Raw genomic sequence first — 19,551 nt, 5'->3', positions numbered from 1 at the left:
GTTTAGAACTCTCTTACTTAAACAAAAGGGGGAGGTGTTGCGGGAGGTCCTTCCGCCCCTCCAACCAATAGCTGCTGTGATACCAGCCCATTGGGGCGTGGTCTCTCTCCCTTTAAAAAAAGCGGCTATTTCCTCTGCTCGCTCTCTTCACTTCCTGCTCCTCCGGAGACTAGACTCCCTTCCTGGTTGTGCAGATGGCTGTTGTCTGGGACGGTGATCTGTAAGTTTTCCCCTTTAAATAAATAACACCCTATTAATCATAACTCCAAACTGGTGTGGCCTTGTTCGTGACTTACGCCTTCAGAAAAGCTTCTGTAAAGGAAAGGATATGGTCAACAAGACAAAACAACAGCCTAAAGAATGGGAAAAGATCTTCACTAACTCTACATCAGACAAAGGTCTGATCCCCAAATTATATAAAGAATTGAAGAAATTGGTCATCAAAAGAACACATAATCCAATAAAAAAGTGGAGTACAGACCTAAACAGAGAACTCTCAACAGAGGAATCTAAAATGGCTGAAAGACACTTAAGGAAATGTTCAACATCCTTAGTAATCAGAGAAATGCAAATCAAAACAACTCTGAGATTCCATCTTATACCTGTAAGAATGGCCAAGATCAAAAACACTAATGATAACTTATGCTGGAAAGGTTGTGGGGAAAAGGGAACACTTCTGCATTGCTGGTAGGAATGCAAGCTGGTCCAGCCCATTTGGATGTCAATGTGGCAATTTCTCAGAAAATTAGGAAACAACCATCCTCAAGATCCAGTAATACCACTTTTTGGTATATATCCAAAGGATGCTTAATCATGCCACAAGGTCATGTGCTCAACTATGTTCATAGCAGCATTGTCTGTCATAACCAGAAGCTGGAAACTACCTAAATGCCCCTGGACTGTAGAATGGATAATGAAAATGTGTCCAAAGTTGAGACATTATCTCTACTGGACAGACTTCATACCTTGAAATCCTCAATGAGGGCATTAGAGCAGAACACTGGACAGCAGATCCAGACATTACAAAAGGCAATGGTAAGCAGATTTGAGAGGATTGAGCAAATTATCGAATTTGATGACCAGGAACAAAAGGTGAAAAGGCACAATTTAACCTTGTTGATACATAAAAATCTCCAGGATAGCTTCCCTTTTATAATTAATTCAGAGACCTTTTCTATACAAGTTTTTAATTTTTTAATTGGTTTATGTGGTAAAAAAAATCCATTTTATGATAATAACATCCCTCTGCATTAAAATTCCTGTAGGAGAAATCCTGGAAGGCAATATGACAAGAATACAATTAAGATTTGGATTCACCCTATCCACATGTGCCTCCTGTAATTTCTCCTCAACAATCATCAATTCTTTTCTGCTTCAGCTGTGAATTCTCTGGGACTATTCAAGTTTTTATCACCATCTAAGCTTTTGTTTAAATGAATTATTAGATCAGGTGTTATCCTAACAGCCAGTCGTAGACTAGAAATGTCTGCTTGTCTCTGTCTCCCAGAGCTGGGATTAAAGAACTGTACTACTACCACATAGCAGGAATTAAAAGATTAACAATAAGGGCTAGTAATAATCAGATATAATGGTGTATGTCTTTAATCCTAGCAATTAGGAGGTGGAGGCAGGTAGATCAAGGTCATTCTGGTTAACATAGTGATTAGCAGAACAGTCAAAGCTACACAGTGAGACACTGTCTCAAAAAGAGAGATATTTCCAGACGAAGACTATCAGACCAGCTGAGCTGCCTGGAAGAGGTTCAGACTAGCATGTTATGGGGTCTGATCGAACGCAACATAATTCAAACAGCAAATAAATACAGAAAACTAATATTTATTGTAATCAAGGTGCTGCTGATCCATCAGGGATGCAGAACAGATTTGGGAACAGAACTGTGACCCTGAAGCAGAATGTTACAGAGCTTTGAAAGCACAAAACACACAAACATCTGTGCCAAGTTACAGTTACATTTTCCACCAATCAGTATCCAGGGAACAGGAGCTTTCCTAGGGATATTTCTTCTCATTGGTTGTCTTACTCCTGTGGCTGGGCAGTTTGCCCAGCATTCATGCCTCAACTTGCCAACCAGGATCTGGGTCACCCAGGAAGGTCTTGGAAAGTTAAACTTCATTTGACCTTTATTCAAAATGGAAGTTCTATTCAAACTGGCTTCAGTTTGGTTCCTTCTTACAAGCAGAGCAGCCTGGAAAAAGCAGAGACCAGCCAACCTCCTGGGTAAAGGGTCAGAACAGTTGAACTATCAGCAAAGAGCAGTGCCCAACCTGCTGAACTGCTCACAGGCTTGCAAGGCTCTCTAGCTGACCGGCATTCCTGAGCTGTTGCCCATGCTACAGTTGGCTTTGGTAATGCAGCTGTCTTTAATTCATTTCTGACCCTGTAAGTAACTCCTCACTTATATTTCTGTCATCGCCCAATGAAACTCACTGGTTCACCAAGCCATACTTTAGTCTATTGTTGGTTTCCTGTCTGGCTTGAAAAGATGACTGGTCATGCCTCCAAAAGAATGTCATCACAAAACAACTACATATAAAGTCATATAGTAATTCAAATTCAGTTTATACTCAGTGACTTCAATACCCAACTCACCAGTCAACTAATGAACTAGACAAGAAATAAACAGAGAAAATCTGTAATTAATGACACAATGAGGTCAGCTGCGGTCTGGTATGCTTTTAACTCCAGCACTCAGAAGCCAGATGCGGGTAGATCTCCATGAACTTCAGGTCACCCTGGTCTACACAGCAAGTTTGAGGCCAGCTGCAGCTACATAATTGAGACTGAGTCTCAAAAGGACAATAAACAAACAAGCAAACAGAATGAATGACACCAAAAAACAGACTGACCAGCTAAATACACAAAGGATATTCCACTCAAACACAAGAGAATACACACACTTCTAAGCAACTAACAGAAAGTCTCTATAAGAGGATACAAAGCAAGTTTCCACAAATAGAGGAAACCTAAAACAATGTCTTGTATTCTATCTCATCACAATGCAATAAGACTGAAAGCCAACAGCAACAGAAATTACAGAAAATCTACAAGCTCATAGAAATTAAATAACACACTACTCAATGATGAATGTGTCAATGAAGAAATAAGGAGATCAAGTATTTCCTTATATTAAATGAAAATGAAGCCATGATGTGAGAAGACGGATAAAACACAATGAAGACAGTACTAAGAAGTTCATTTATAACTCATTTTCCTAGCCTAAAAAAAGTATACGAGAGGTTGGATGGTGGTAGTGCACACCTTTAATCTCAGCACCGGAGAGGAAGAGGTCAGCCTGGTCAAGAGTTGATTTTCAGGGCAGCCAGGTGTACATGGAGAAACCATGTCTTGGAAAAAACCAAACCGACCCCTCCCTCAAAAAAGACAGTAACAACAACAACAACAACAAAATCACACAAGAGGGATTCCCTCCTTCCCCTCTTAGATCTTCACTCTGGACATCTCAGAGCATGGCCTACTGAAAACAGCCTATTTGATGCTGCTGTTTTCTGTACTGATAAGGAAAACCTCCATTTCACTAGTTTTGGCATGCACACACACACACACATGAACACACTAAACAAAATATATGTTTTTCATAACATCAGATCTCAGATGAACAACCAAAAGAAGGACCTTAGCTATTTGGAAAACAAGAACCCAAACTCCAATTCACTAAATGGAAGAAATAATGACTATCAAGGCTGAAATTAATGAAACAAAAGTGAGAATTAAAAAAAAATATCCCACCGAGATGGAAAGATGACTCAGGAGAGCATGTGTTGCGTTTGCAGAGGATCTCAGCTGGGTTCTCAGGATCAACATAGTGGATCAGAACCACCTATAACTCCATTTCCAGGGGGATCTAATACTTTCTTTTGACCTCTGTGCACCTGGCAAACATGATCCACCTAAATTAAAAAGTATAATCAGGGCTGGAGAGGTGGCTCAGAGATAAGAGCATTGCTGCTCTTCCAGAGGTCCTGAGTTCAATTCCCAGCAACCACATGGTGGCTCCCAACCATCTGTAATGAGGTCTGGTGCCCTCTTCTGGCCTGCAGGCATATACACAGACAGAAAATCGTATACATAATTAATAAATAAATAAATAAATATTTTTTTCTAAAAAAAAAGTAGAATCAATAATTACAGGTTGGTGTTTGAAAAGATAAACATGGTTGACAGTCCATAGACAAATTAAACAAGAGAGAAAAAAGCCCAATTAATAGAATTAGAGATGAAAAAGGAGACATCACAATACACAGCCCAAAATTTACGATAACATATTTGAACATTTATACCCCAAGTCTGGGTATGGTGGCATCCACCTTTAATCCTAGCACTTGGGAGGCAGAGGTAGGCTGACCTTGGTTAGTCAGAGGCCAGCCTCATCTACATAGCCAGTTCCAGGCCAGCAAAAGCTACATAGGAAAACGCCATCTCAAAGAAAGTTTTCAATAACCTTATTAGAATGCATTCAGTGTTAGACACAAGAGGGTTATGCTAAGCAATCAGTGACACGGCTGCTGCTCAGGAAACTCAGAAGGGTTTAGGATCTTCATGCCTCAATCCGAGGAAGAAAAACGATCTACTTTTAAAATTATGCAGCAGAGCTCCAAAACCACAGAGAAACCCTGTCTCGAAAAAAAAAAAATTAAAATTATGCAGCAGAGCTCACTTGGTTGTGTTTGCTTAATATGCAGAGACTCCCTCCTTCTGTTTCCTTCCAAGCACCACATTAAACCAAGTGTGGTGATTCATTCCTCGCAACCCTAAAACTTAGGAGGTGAACCAAGGATCACAACTTCAAGGTCATCGACAGCTAATATGGAGTTCCAGGACAGAAAAGCCGAAAAAATAAAATAAACTCGCGGTACAGGCCCCTTCTGTTTGGAAAAGCAGCCTCGAGAAAACCAATACAACACCAAAGAAATTACAGAAAACGATAAAAAACAGGTCGGAAACGAGTGTGCTAGGGCAGACAGGCAGCAACGTTCACCACCCGCGTCCCTTCCCTGCACAGTCCGAACTCCGCTTCTCCAGCCCTGCAGGATGCACCGTCTGCGGAGGCGGAGGTTCACAGCGAATTCCCCACGACAGGCTGGGGACTGGGATGAAGCAGTCACAGCAGCAACAGGACAGGAGGGGCCTCTTTACTGCCAGCTGCCGGCTCTGCTTGTGCCAGACTCCACCCCAGAGTCTGCAGCACAGCGCCAGGGACCGTCCGGGTCGGCGGCGCCAGGCTGCACCAACGACTCCAGGAGCCACCGCACACTCACCATGTCCTGCTCCGGACGCGTGCAGAGGTCCTCTCGGAGGGGCCTGCCGTCAGAATAGGTGACACCGACGGAAACCAGCTGTCACACACCTCACAAAATCTACACCGGATTCAAAAATGGAGCCAGGGGCGGAAACCGCCGAACATTCTTGTTCCTCATTCGACATTTCCAGCAAGGAAGTAACAGCGTCCCTGATTGGCGCAAGCTGCTGGACCCGCCTTCTTATTCAGGAGTAGCAGGACCAACGTCCTTTCCCATCGCGGGAGGTGAGGGGTGGGGAGGCGGGAGGGGAAAAATAAAATCAACGTCCAATCGTAAACCAGGCTTTCCCCCTGGTATAAGCCTGTGGGATAATTGCACTTAAGGGGAACACCGTTTGAGATTTTAGCGCACAGACTCGCTTCCCGTGTACTCAGTGGCATCCTACTTTTATTCCACATAAAATAGTGCACAGATTGGCTCTGAACAGCCCAGATTCAGTGCCGTTAAAGTAAACCCGGGGCCATAAGAGGAAGGGTCCCTGGTTAGTAGAAGCAGAGTAAGAACGAGGGCCCAATGTGCCAACTAAAGAATTTGTCACGAATGCACTTCTTGGCTGAGTAAAATAGAATTACCCGGAAGCAATGGTCCACGAAGGATAGCGGGTGAGGCGCGGGAACAGATCTTGAACGGGAGACAGAGACCTTATTTTGCCCAGGTCAAGAAGATAACCCACAGTATCAAGTGTCAATGTATTCTCAGTCTTCAGGACTGCACACTGTGCTGTAAAGGAAGCCTCACACAGGAACGTTTCCTAGTGATGAGGGACAGATACCAAATAAGTTAACCCAGGGAGCATCCTATAAGTTCCCTCGACCGTTTATAGAATTAAGTACCTACACCAAAACATTTGAGATATCTCATATTAATAACTTAATAATGGACCTGAAGTCCTAAGAAAAACAAGCACAAGTAACACCTGCAAGTGACAGATGGGAAGACATGATCAAGATCAAGGCTGAAATTAATGACATAGGAGCCACACCAATACCAAAAACAGCAGAAACAATCAATAAAATGATGATTTGGGTCTTTGAAATCATCAACAAGGTTGACAAATTCAACTGTTTAGTTGTATTCTGTTGTTTTTGCTTCTTTGTGGTTTTTCAAGACAGGGTCTCTCTGTGTAGCACTGTCTGTTCTAAAACTCACTCTGTAGAACAAGTTGGCCGCAAACAAACAGTGATCTGCCTCTGCCTGCCAAGTGCTGGGATTATTGGCATGAGCCTTGGCTGACCAGCTGAACTGCTTAGGTTTTTTTTTCTTTTGTTTACTTATACAACCTAGAGTCATCTGGGAAGGGGAAATTGAGAAAATTCCTTCAAAGATTTATTGCATGTACATATATGTGTCATATTTGTGATTAATGGTGAATGGGGGAGTTTCCAGTCCATTGTGGGGAGTGCCATCTGTGTGTGGGTGGTCATGGAGGTATAGTAAAAGTAAATGAACATTAACATGACAACAGGCCAGTGAGAAGCATTCATTATTACCTTTGCTTCAGGTTCGAATTCCAGGTCCCGCTTTGACTTCGTACTTTCTTTAATGCTGTCTTACATTCCTTTGTGATGGACGATATAAACTGTAAACTGAAATAAAGCCTTTTTTCCCAAAGCAAAAATAAATATGAAATGGCAAACTTGAAACGCAAATCTTACATCAGAGATGAGGCTCATCAACATAATGCAAGATAAAAAAGAAAGAATCTCACCCACTGAAGACACAATAGAAGAAATGGATATGTAGGTCAAAGAAAATGTTAAATCTAAATCCTCTTGGCACTGAACATCCATGGGACCATATGGAAAACCAGGATAATAAGAAAAAAAATCAAGGTCAAAGGCACAGGAATAATTTTAATACACTCAAAGAAGAAAAATTACTACCGTAAAGAACAAATGAGAACAGATGCATTTTATGTGAATACTGTGAATAAAACTAGATATTGTCAAAAACAGAAAAAAGAGAAAGCAGTTTGAGTATACCTTATCTTCTACTCATTTTGAGTGAGATTGACTTCTTCTTCTTTCAGGCATGTTGCCAAGTTACTAGTATGAGCTCTCTAAGATATTCATGTAGGCACTTTCTGTTATGGATGTACCTCATTTTCAGTTGTCTATGGTATGTCCCCATAGCAGTTTGTGTTCCAGTGGTGGCCCAAGGAAAGTGTGAGACACCCTGAATTTGAGGCAACAGGCACTTGGGAGACACGACTCAATTTCCAGGGCAGCAAACACTCTTGACTAGAGAATTGTCTCTCTGAACCCTAGACAAAATTTTGCTATGAATTCTTTTCTTATTCTTGGCTATTCTGACTTGTGAAAGATGAACTGATAAATAGATCTGAGCAATGAACTGTTGCCTCATCCCTAATCCTTGAGTTTTCTTTTCCAGTCCTATACCAATTCCTGTGCACAAACCCAGTTGCACTCGTCTCCTGCCTCAAAGTCCTGTTTTTCCTTTTATGGCACAAGTTTAGAATGTACAGAGCAAAATGAAGGCAGTGTCTTTGTGGAAAAGGCAGGTAGGGAGCACTGACTAGCCCTAAATAGCTTTGAATTGCCAGAAGACCAGCTTCCTTAAGTGTATTGGCAATAAGGGTTCATACAAGAACTTCCTTAAAGTGTTTTATTAGATAATGTAGAAAAAGCAGAGTGAGAACAGTTCATCACTGAGACCTTATTAATAAAAGGGATAAACAGTCCAAAGGGAGCATAGTCATAGGCTGCTACCCATGTTGCTTCTTTAGGCTTTGTCGTACGGAGGGAAGCAATGTCAAGTTCAAGTGTCTGCAGCTGTGTGTTCAGAGGGCAACAGATTTTTGGTGGGACAACTAGAAATATCAGAAGCACAGAATGGTGAATGTAACTTGGGCTTCTGTGTTCCTGAGTACGAGCACTGAAAAACTAGCTACTTTGGGAATATGCAGAGACCCCAACTGAAGGTTCCCCTGGTGTTATTTGGTCCAGAGAATGATAGAGTCTGGAACAGCAATGACACCTGAAGTGTACACACCACAGGCAGCCTTGTTCCCTACTCTTCTGTCTAAGGAAACTCCTTTCTTACAATTTTCAACACTCTTGGGTGAGTCTTTGCCATAAAACTGCACCTATACAGATTTTAAAGATCTGGCAGTTTGAGGATGCTGACTGAGTCCATAGTGTGATATGAAGGGACTTCTCCACTATGGGCAACCTACTAGTAGATATCCTCCTGGAAAAAGCGACTCTCAATGCCCCCATAGCCATCAGTGCCAATATCTATTTAGCTAAGCTGACCTTCTCTTCCTGTGAATTTTGAAACAGTGTTTCTCTGTGTGGTCATAGCTTTGTACTCTGGAATGGTTTCAAAGTCAGTGACCTTTCAGTTTCTGCCTCCAAGTACCACTACTTTCTGGCGTCTAGCAGCATAATTTTGTACCCTGATCTTCAAGCAAGCTTTATTTATTAAAACAGAAATAAAATATAACTATGACTATGAACACCTGAGTTTTGACATGGAGGCAAAAATTGTACTATGGATAAAAAAAGCATGTTCAACAAATGGTGCTGGCATAACTAGATATCAACATGTAGAGGGATGCACGTAGATCCATATCAATCCCCATGAGCAAAACCAACATCCAAATGGATCAAACACCTCAGCATGAATTCAGTTATACTGAACAGTATAGAAGAGACAGTCACAAGTAGCCTTGAACACATGAAAACAGGAGATTCCCTTCCTAAATATTACAGTAGTAGCACAGACACTGAGAACAACAATTAATAAATGAGACCTCCTGAAACTGAGACGCTTCTGTAAGGCAAGGGACATGGTGAATAAGACAAAAGGACAGTGAAGAGAATGAGAAAATGTCTTCACCAACCCTGTATCTGATAAAGGGTTGATCTCCAAAATATGTAAAGAACTCAAGACACTAGACATCAAAATACGAGATAATCCAATTAAATATAGGATGCAGATCTAATCAGAAAATTCTCAACTGAAGAATTTTGAATGGCCAAAAGACACTTATAAAAATATTCAACATACTGAGCCATCAGGGAAATACAAATCAAAATAAATTTTATATATACCATCTTACACCTGTCATAATGACTAAGATCATAAACACTGTTAACAGTTCATGCTGGAGAGGATGTAAAGTAAGAGGATCACTCCTCCACTGCTGATGGGAGTGCAAACTTGTACAGCACTTTGGAAATCAGTATGGTCGTTTTTCATAAAATTGGGAATCAATACACACGAAGACTCCCGCAATATAACCTTTGGACATATACCCAAAGGATGCCCATTTATACCAGAAAGATATCTGGTCAACTATGTTCATAGATCCAGAAAGATACCATGGTATGTGGATATTAAACATAGAGGCAATGGATAACCAGATTACAATTTACAATCCCAATGAAATTAGATTAAAAAAATAAGAAGGATATACATGGAGGGTCCCAGGGACAAAAAATTCTTAAGATCTAATTATTGGACTTGGAAGGGGGGAAGGGAAGGAAAGGGTAACAGCGATATGAGGACTTGAGATGGCTGAGTTGGAGGAGCGATGGAGAGAGCGAGAAATGGAAGAGTTATCTTGAAAGAGCAAGTCATTATGAGGTGAGAGAGAAACCAAGTGTTAGGGAAATTGGCAGGAATTCACAAAAATGACCCAGCCTAAGACTGCTAGAAATAGTGGAAAGGGTACCTGAACTGACCTTCTCCTATAATCCAATTGGTGACTACCATAATTGTAGTCATTGAACCTGCACCCACTAACTGATGACAGCAGAACAGACCCAATGGAGCACTGCGTTGTGCTTTTGGAGATTAGTCAAAGAGGTGGATGGATCATCTGAGCAAGGGGCAATAAGGTCATCAATGAGAAAACCAAAGACAGGTGACCCAACTAGTTGTAGCTCATGGACTCAAGATGGACAATTAGGGATACTACATGGGACCAAACTAAGTCTTCTGAAATTGTGACAGTTGTGTCCTGTTCTGTTTGGGGAACCCATGGCAGTGGGAGCAGACATACCCTGGGTACATGAGTGGGCCTTTTGTAGCCCATTCCCTATGGTGGAACAACTTGATCAGATTTATATAGGGAGACGGTCTTGGTCCTGTCTCAAACTGGTATACCAGACATTGTTTTCTCCCAAAGGGAGGCTTACAAACTCTGAGAACTGGATGGGGAATGGGATGAGCAGAGGTCGGTGGTGGAAAAAGAGGGGGAAGTGGCCACTGGAAATGGTATGTAAAATGAAAAAACAAAGACTGAGGAAGAGCAGATACAACATTTATCCATCGATTAAACCATTCTAAATTTAGAAAGGCTCTGAATCTATGTCCCACTCTCCTCAAACTGTAAGCAGAAAAATGAATGAACAGGGGCTTTACAAAGGTTCCATCTTATACCAAATCTCCATTTTGGTTTTTCTCAATTAAACCGGGACTTGAACATTTTAAATGCTCCGACAATATTGTTGAATATTCTGTGATGTAGCATATGTGTATTTTTTTTTTGTTCCTGTAATAAGTATCATGAATAAAAGCAACTGAGTGTAAGGAAGTATTCATTTAACTTATTGTTTCTGGTCACAAACCGTCATTGATGGAAGCCATGGCAGGAAGTATGGATTAACTGATGATTAGTTAATATTCTTATATAAGCCAGACCCACCTTTGTAGTGATGGTGTTGAGCATTCTGGACTACGCCCTCCAAGATCAATTAAAAGTATCCCTCATGGACATGGCCACGGGCCCATCTGTGCAATATAATTCCTAAATTAAAGCTTCTTCTTCCAAGGTGATGACTTTGAATCAAGTTGACAATAAAAATGTATCAGTACATTATCAGAGCTAACAGATTGTGTTTTCTGAAGTCTAGAGGAAACACTGAATGCTTTGACCTGCAATCAAAGAAACTAATGTGACACCATGAATCTTTGGGTCCATTCTTAATCAAAACACATAAGAGTTAAAAATTAACAAGGAATATTGACTGCTTCTATTACTGAGCAACTTTCTATGAAAGTTAGAATAAATGAAAATGGGTTTAGTTTTATCTGGAGCTCAACTGTTTCAGCCTGGATTCAAAATGTGCAATGGTTTCAGTTAATATGACTCCCATTCAGCCTCACAGAGATAGCCAAAAGAAAAAAAAATACCCTAAATTTCTTAGGGAATTATTTAACTATCATGAACAACTCAAATGAAGATTTATTCTGCCTGATATTTTTTTTTTTTTTGTTTTTGGAGGCAGGGTTATTCTGTGGTTTTGGAGCCTGTCCTGGAACTAGCTGTTGTAGACCAGGCTGGTCTCGAACTCACAGAGATCTGCCTGCCTCTGCCTGCCAAGTGCTAGGATTAAATGCGTGTGCTACCACTGCCCGGCTGGTGGTTGTTTTTTATGAATGTGAGGTTCTTTGGTTTAGGAACTGTCAAGCCAAGTGGCCTCACTTCATTTTGTTTGTGTAAATACACACACACACACACACACATACATATATTCACCTACGTGTGTATGTATAAATTTCTAAATGTGTACACATTATATGTCATGATTATAATGTAGGCAGAGTTTTCGTTTCTAATAAACCCACTCCTAAATAACCAAAGACACTTTTAAATTTTAAATTCTTGGCTTATAGCTCAGGCTTATTAGTAGCTAGCACTTACAACCCATTTCTGTCACACCAGTGCAGCTAGCGCCAATTCTGAGCAAAGGACATCAGGATTAATGGAAAACACACTTTGCATGTTGCAGAATTAGAAGCCTTTATTGTACATCACCAAGGGGTGTTTATACCTAACCCAGATAGGTAGGCCAACAGGATGGAGACCTTATTGCCAGATCCTCAGGTTAGGGCCAAGAAAATGTGTACTCAGGACGCAGAGTTGTTAAGCAACTCTCAGAGCAGGAAACTTGCAAGTTTCTCAGTAACCAGAAGAACAAGGGCAAGAAAGGTCATCTAAACGTGAGGTGAGTAGGAAGGCCAGGACTCCATTCGGTTCCAAAACATTTCTATTTATTTATATATTGCCATATGGTGCGTGGCTTTACCTCTCCTTCAGCTTGTCTCCACCTTTCTACCCAGTGTCCTTAGTTTGGTTGTTATGCCTACATTTCCTACCTGGCTACTGGCCAATCAAGTTCCTATTATACCAATCTAAGTGAAAAATTATCACAGTGTTCAGCATCTCTCATTTTATTTGTTTCATCAAAAAGGAGGGTTTTAACTTTGGCATAGTAAGATTATATACAACAAAAAGTTATTATGTAAGAATTACATTCACAATGTCCAGTCCATTTGCATTTGACAAAATTAGAGAGAGTATTTAATTATCTATCTTTGGGAGTCTAAAGTTTTATATTTAATTTACCTTTACCATAAGAAAATTAATTCTGATTATTAATCTTTAACTCTATTAAGATCCCAAAAGGGTGAAATTTGCCGAACAACAGGGATATTAGGCTACCTGGACAAGCATTCAAAGTTCTCCTGTAATGCTGGGGCATCCATCTTTGGCCTATAGGCTAGTATATATGACAGAAATTTTTGCGAAGCAGGGCATTTTGAATGACTGTAATATCACAACCAAGTTTGATAATTGCTTTTATTTGTACCAGTCTGGACAGTATATTGCCAGCAATTGAGGTAAGGGCAGTTTTTTTCCCCAAAGCTTTTGGCATAAAGAAAGTAAACTCCATACTCCTCTCTCTCATCCTTTCTCTATATCTGTGTTCATTAGGAAGTATACATATGATACTTAGATGAGCTTCTGGAATTGACACATTATTGCCACCACATAAGATCCAGGGAGAGAATGCAGATAATCCCATTTACTGGGAAGAATCATGACTAGCTGATACATCTCATGGTCCTAGCACATTCCTCTTCCATTACTCACAATAGAAGCGATTTAACCAATACAGCATTACTGAGTTATTACTGGTATTTGTTCTACACACTACTTATATTCACAGTGAGATCACTATGCACTTCAGCATGAATGTAAAACACAGAAATTACAGAAAATACTACCAAAAAAACCTTTTAAGTTTTATTTATTTTAAACACTTTGAATATTTTCCCACATTTATTGTAAACATACAGGTTCTGAAAAGGGAAAAAGCAATTGTGTATAGTAGGAACTGTGATTGCTAAAAAAATTTTCCACATGTTTATACATGTAAAGTCTATCTTCAGAGTGACTTCTTTAGAACGTCATGGCAACAGGAACTGCTGAAGACATTGAACAATACTTAAATGGATATATGCTTTAGATTCTTTCCAGTGTAGATCTGTGTATGAGGGAAACAGACACTGGTTGTGCTGAAGACTTTCCCACATTACAGACACTGTGTGAGATCTTTATGCTTGTTAAAATCACAAGAAGAAATAGTTTGTATACCATGTGTACATACAAAAGGTTTCTATCCAGTGTGAATGATTTTACTCTTGAACCAAGTGAATCTAGTAAAGACTTTCTGACAATGGTTACACACATTAGGCTACTGACTAGTGTGAATAGGTTCAGATCTGTTATGATCACAAGAGCAGCTGAAGGCTATTCCACAATTCTTATGTGCATAAATGAACTATCAAGTGAACTCTTTTATGCCTGTTAACTTCTGCAGAATGAACAGTTTCCACATCTTTTACACACCAAGAGTTCCTCTCCAGTGTGATTGTTTTCCATGCAAATCAGGACAAATTGAAGTGTTAAAAGGTTTCCTGTAATGTTTACATGAAAAAGCCATTTCTCCAAATGGAACCCTTTCCTGAATGTTCAGCTGACTGGAGCAGGTAAATGCTTTTTCACAATGTGTACATCTATAACACTTCTCTTCAGTATGATCTCTTTCATGAACCTTCATGAATAGAAATTAGTGAAGGGCTTTACATGAGTCTTATAAGAACTGAAACTGGTATAGGCTTTTTCACAATGCCTCCATGAAAAAGGTTTCTCTGCAGTGTGACTCTTTCCACGTCTATTTACAACTACTGGGGTTGTTAAATGATTGTCCACAATGCTTACATTATAAGGCTTTTGTCAGAGTGAATTATTTCATGAATGTTCAGATGCCTATACCAGAAAGTTTTTCCACAATGTTTGCATGTATAAGGCTTCGGTTTCTCTGTAGTATATCTCCGTTAATCTCTGTTACACCTAATGGAAGAGTTGAAGGCTTTTCCACAATGCTCATGCATAGGGTTTCTCTGCAGTGTGCCTACGTTCATGTCTCTTACGACTACTGGGGTCGTTGAAGGCTTTTCCACAATGCTTACATGAAAAAGGTTTCTCTCCAGTGTGAATTCTTTCATGCGTTTTTCGATAAACAGAACTGGTGAAGTTTTTTCCACAATGCTTACATGGATAAAGTTTCTCTCCAGTGTGAATTCTTTCATGAATGTGTAGATAAGAAGAACTGGTGAAGTTTTTTCCACAATGTTTACATGCAAATGGTTTCTCTGCAGAATGGCTTCTCTCATGTCTATTATGACTACTGGGGTCGTTGAAGGCTTTTCCACAATGCTTACATGCATAAGGTTTCTCTCCAGTGTGAATTCTTTCATGATTGTTTCGATAAAGAGAAGTGGTGAAGTTTTTTCCACAATGTTTACATGCAAATGGTTTCTCTGCAGCATGGCTCCTCTCATGTCTCTTATGACTACTGGGGTCGTTGAAGGCTTTTCCACAATGCTTACATGAATAAGGTTTCTCTCCAGTGTGAATTCTTTCATGATTGTTTCGATAAACAGAACTGGTGAAGTTTTTTCCACAATGCTTACATGGATAAGGTTTCTCTCCAGTGTGAATTCTTTCATGAATGTGTAGATAAGAAGAAGTGGTGAAGTTTTTTCCACAATGCTTACATGCATAAGGTTTCTCTCCAGTGTGAATTCTTTCATGATTGTTTAGATGAGATGAACTGGTGAAGTTTTTTCCACAATGTTTACATGCAAATGGTTTCTCTCCAGTGTGGCTCCTCTCATGTCTGTTACGACTACTGCACTTGTTGAAGGCTTTTCCACAATGCTTACATGCATAAGGTTTCTCTCCAGTGTGAATTTTTTCATGAATGTTTCGATGAGATGAACTGGTGAATTTTTTCCCACAATGCTTGCAAGTATAAGGCTTTTGTCCAATGTAACTGCCTTCATGACTGTTATGATGATTGAATTGGGTGAAGGCTTTTCCATAATGTATAGAAGCATATGGTTTCTCTCCTTTGTGAGTTACTTTATGTTTCTCAAAACATGTTTTATATTTAAATGTTTTGCCACATTGCCTACAACTGTACCTTTTTTCTTCAATATGACTATTTTCATGGTTGGTAAGCTCACTGAAATCAATGAAGGATTCTTCCCAGAGACTACATACAAATTGTTCCACTTCTTTATGATTTTGTTCATCATTCTGTCCCCGTGTGTATCTCATGAAGATATCCTCATTGAGTTTATCTCCAGTATAAGTTCTCTCCTGAGGCTGATCTAAACACAGACTCCTACAGGCTTCTTTATATTGTTTTTTCCTGGGTTTCTCTTCAGGAGAAGTTTCAAGTACCTGAAGGGATTTAGAACAACTGATTACTTTCCAATGATTCTGATGTTTACAAGCTTTTGCCACAGCTCCCTTATACAGTGGTGGTTTCCCTCTATCTTTTTCTCTGAGATACCCTTGTAAGGATAAATCACCAATGATATTTGTTACAAGCAATGGAGTCTCATGAACTCTTACTCTGCAAGGCGTGTCTTTAATGATCATACTCTCTGGACTAGCTGGCTGATTTTTATCACACTCATTATGACATTCACTTCCATGGTCTTTCTCAATCCTCTGAACTCTGCAAAAAATGAGAAAAGCAATAGTTTAGACAGAGAAATATTGAAGGCTAGGGTGTCTGGAACACAACTATAGAGTCTCAGAGGGAATAAAATAATGGTATCAATGTCAACACAAGATCTATTTCATGGTGAGACCCTGCTATGTGTAAAGAAGTAGAGGACTAATGTTACTTCTGTAAGAATTAAAAGGAGCTGTATCACAGGCTGGGAGGTTAAGAACAATTCTCCATCTTTCAGCAAACCAGGCTTAATGACATGGGTTCGTGTGAATAGTTCACAAAATCTGATACACTTGATATGAAGAATTTCTTGCATTTTCTGCCTTCCAGAAACGTTTTTATAAAAACGTAACTCAGATACAGATATATAAAATAATTAAGAGGTACAAAACGAGTGAACAGGAAGGAAAAATGGTCATAGGAAGATAGGGTCTGCCAATTGATAAATGACTCAATCAGATTGGCCTGGAAATAAGACTGTGACACCAATTTCACATTCCCAATAAAGGAGGGCTTACCATGTTGTGTAGTGTGCCAATGGGCAGGATTTCAGGCTCTGTATATGAAATGTATCTGCTAATTAGTTTTGACACAAACTAGCACCCCCATTTGGGAATAAAATAGAAAGCAAAAAATGACTTTATCAGATTGACATTTAGACATGTTTCTGGCCGCTTTGTCTTGATCACTGTATAAGGTGGGGTGGCGCAGTTCACTATGGGTGGTATCCCTTAGAGAGCAGGTAGCTGATTAAGGGATGAAGATCACTCCAGTAAACAGGATTTCCCCATCAATTCTGATTCAGTGCCTGTTTCCAGATTCCTGTCATACTTGAGTTCCTGCCCTGGATTCCCAATATGATGGGAATTCTGACAAGGAAGTTTGAAACTGTCCTCTACCCCAGAATTCTTTTTTTGTCACAGCAAAAGAAAGCAAACAAAGCACAGTATTAATTCTCAAAGCCTCATAAGTATGAACAGAAAGTAAAACCCTTTGCACATGATGGGATATTTTGTGTAATAATCCAGGGAAAACCTTTTTTTCAGCCTCATTATCACGTGACATATTGGCGATAACAGATTACACACATGAAATACTAAAATATTAAATATTAAAATTCAGTGCTCCATTAAAAGAATTTGTGGGTCTGAAAAAGCCCGTGTTAAAACCGGTCTCGCTGAACATAGTGGACAATGAGGACTACTGAGACCTCAAGAACAATGGCAATGGGTTTTTCTCGCTGAACATAGTGGACAATGAGGACTACTGAGACCTCAAGAACAATGGCAATGGGTTTTTGATCCTACTGTACCTATTGGTTTCGTGGGAGCCTAGGCAGTTTCGTGGATGCTCACCTTACTAGACCTAAATGGAGGTGGGTGGTCCTTGGACTTCCCACAGGGCAGGGAACCCTGATTGCTCTTTGGGCTGATGAGGGAGGGGGACTTGACTGGGGGAGGAGGAAGAAAAGGGGAGGCGGCGGTGGGGAAGAGACAAAAATCTTTAATAAATAAATAAATTAAAAAAAAAAAGAAAAAAATTGTGTAAGATCATTTTTCACTTAGTTATATTTGGAGCACTATGCATGTTATCAGTTGTCCCCTGAGTTTCAAATATATAATATATTTTCTAGTGAATATAAATTACCCCATATTCCTGCTGAGATTTTTATAGTCCTCTTCAATATTTTCTTCTAGTGCTTTTTCTACAACCAAATACAGAAAATATATTATGACATATTCATATTTAACATAAAAATTATTGCAAGGAAGAAAAAATTATTGCAACCTAGTTCTTATAATATGCACATTAAATAAGCTCATTTTTTAATTTAAGAATTCAATACCAGTTTAACATGCATAAGTAGGACATGTTGCATGCAGTGAGCTGCTTGTTCATCCAGATCCCCCAGAACCACAATTATCATACAGACACTATATTAATTAAATCACTGCTTAACCCATTAGCTCTAGATTCTGATTGGCTAATTCTTACATCTTAATTTAAGCCATTTCTACTTATATGTATATCACCATTAGGTCATGGCTTACCAACAAATTTTTAGCACATGTATGTCCAGCAGTAGATCTATGGAGTCCCCCTGACTCCGCCCTCCTTTCTCACAGTATGCAGTCCAGTCCTCACCGCCTACCTAAGTTCTTTCTGGTCAATAGGCTAAGGCAGTTTCTTTACTTATTAATGGTAATCACAGCACACAGGGAACTCCCACATCAAGGACACAGTTGTTCAACGACCGAATAAGCAATGGGAGCATGTAGTACTTTTTACCTATGGAGATCAGGTTCAAAAATGTTTCCTTCATCACATCTCTGTAGAGCTTCTTCTGACTAGAATCCAACACAGCCCACTCTTCTGAGGTGAAGTTCACTGCCACATCCTCAAATTTTACTGGCTCCTATGAGTACATATATTAATTAGCATGGTTAATTTTCACTGACAGACTGACAGGATACATAATCATCTTGCATGTGTTTCTTAAGAAACCTCTGAATTATTATATCAATAGGATTTAGCGAAGAATACCATGAGATGCTATCTTGATTACTTGATGACCCACTGTCTCATTTAATATTTATTAGTGTGTCACTCACTAGCAGCTTCACACTTCTGAATTTTATGAACTGGACTCTTCAATTGTGATATGAAATAAACTGCTTCTGCCTTAAGTCACTTTTCTCATAATAATCTGTGACAGCCAGAATAAAAGCCTGATATAAGGAATAGCAAGGCAGGAAATCCAAGCAGAGATAGAGGAGGAAAGAAGGCAGAATCAGGGAGATGCCATGAAGCTGCTGAAGGAAAAAGATGCCAAAACTTTTCCAGTAAACTACACCTTCATGGGATACACAGATTAATAGAAATAGATTAGTTTAAAATATAGAGTAAACTAATAAGAAGGCTGAGCAAATAGGCCAAGGAGTACGTAATAACATTAAGCCTCAGAGTGGTTATTTCTTAAGCAGTTGTAGGAGTTACTGAGTGGGACCTGTTGGGTGGAGAGAAACTAGTCCAGGAGGACCAGAGGAATGGAGAATATTTGTAGCTACATAATGGTGCCCAAAGTTTGTCCACATACATCTACGTAAAGCCTAAGAAAGCTTTAAAAAGGGCTTCTAGACCCACAAATGCAGGTGTCAACTGGAGCTTCTTGGTAACCACAATGTTTCAGAGAGCCTCTGCTTGCTGGTGGCTATCAGAGACACTTCTCCTTTAATACATGGTGCCCTGGATCATGCTGGTGTCAGGAATGACTCTGGCCCTTTTGGGAGGTCCTAGTGTGGAACATTTATGGGGTTTGTGAGAAGCTTGCAGAAAGTGCTTGCTGAAGCTGTGGTGGTGAACAT

General features: G+C 39.8%; 2 protein-coding genes across 6 annotated transcripts in view; both read right to left on the bottom strand.

Annotated features, from left to right (window-relative positions):
* The window catches only part of LOC126504150 (zinc finger protein 709-like), a 93,598-nt gene that overhangs the window by 29,641 nt on the left and 44,406 nt on the right, over positions 1–19,551 (bottom strand). For 2 of the 5 annotated variants that reach the window (XR_007592517.1, XM_050146200.1), the window contains exon 1: positions 5,298–5,529. The exons of 1 other annotated variant lie outside the window; for it this stretch is intronic. Coding sequence is in view for 2 of the 4 variants with exons in the window: in XM_050146200.1 (XP_050002157.1) it covers positions 5,298–5,300 (3 nt within the window). In the remaining 2 variants the exon portion in view is untranslated. Of the gene's footprint in view, positions 1–5,297; positions 5,533–18,475; positions 18,525–19,551 lie in introns of those variants that run through there. 2 more of the 5 variants (XM_050146203.1, XM_050146201.1) reach the window with 2 other exon arrangements.
* On the bottom strand, positions 14,478–17,838 carry LOC126504007 (zinc finger protein OZF-like). The gene is made up of 2 exons (XM_050145990.1): positions 17,834–17,838; positions 14,478–16,186 (listed from the first exon to the last, which is right to left on the bottom strand). Exons 1-2 carry the CDS (start codon positions 17,836–17,838, stop codon positions 14,542–14,544), a joined length of 1,650 nt encoding a protein of 549 aa, XP_050001947.1. The 3' UTR covers positions 14,478–14,541.

The sequence above is a fragment of the Alexandromys fortis genome, unplaced genomic scaffold (assembly GCF_014885135.2).
Source record: "Alexandromys fortis isolate MF-2015 unplaced genomic scaffold, M_Fortis_MF-2015_v1.1 scaffold_42, whole genome shotgun sequence".
NCBI classification, from domain to species: Eukaryota; Metazoa; Chordata; class Mammalia; order Rodentia; family Cricetidae; genus Alexandromys; species Alexandromys fortis.
The sequence above is the reverse complement of the archived record's forward strand: the minus strand, read 5'-3'. Positions and strand labels throughout refer to the sequence as shown.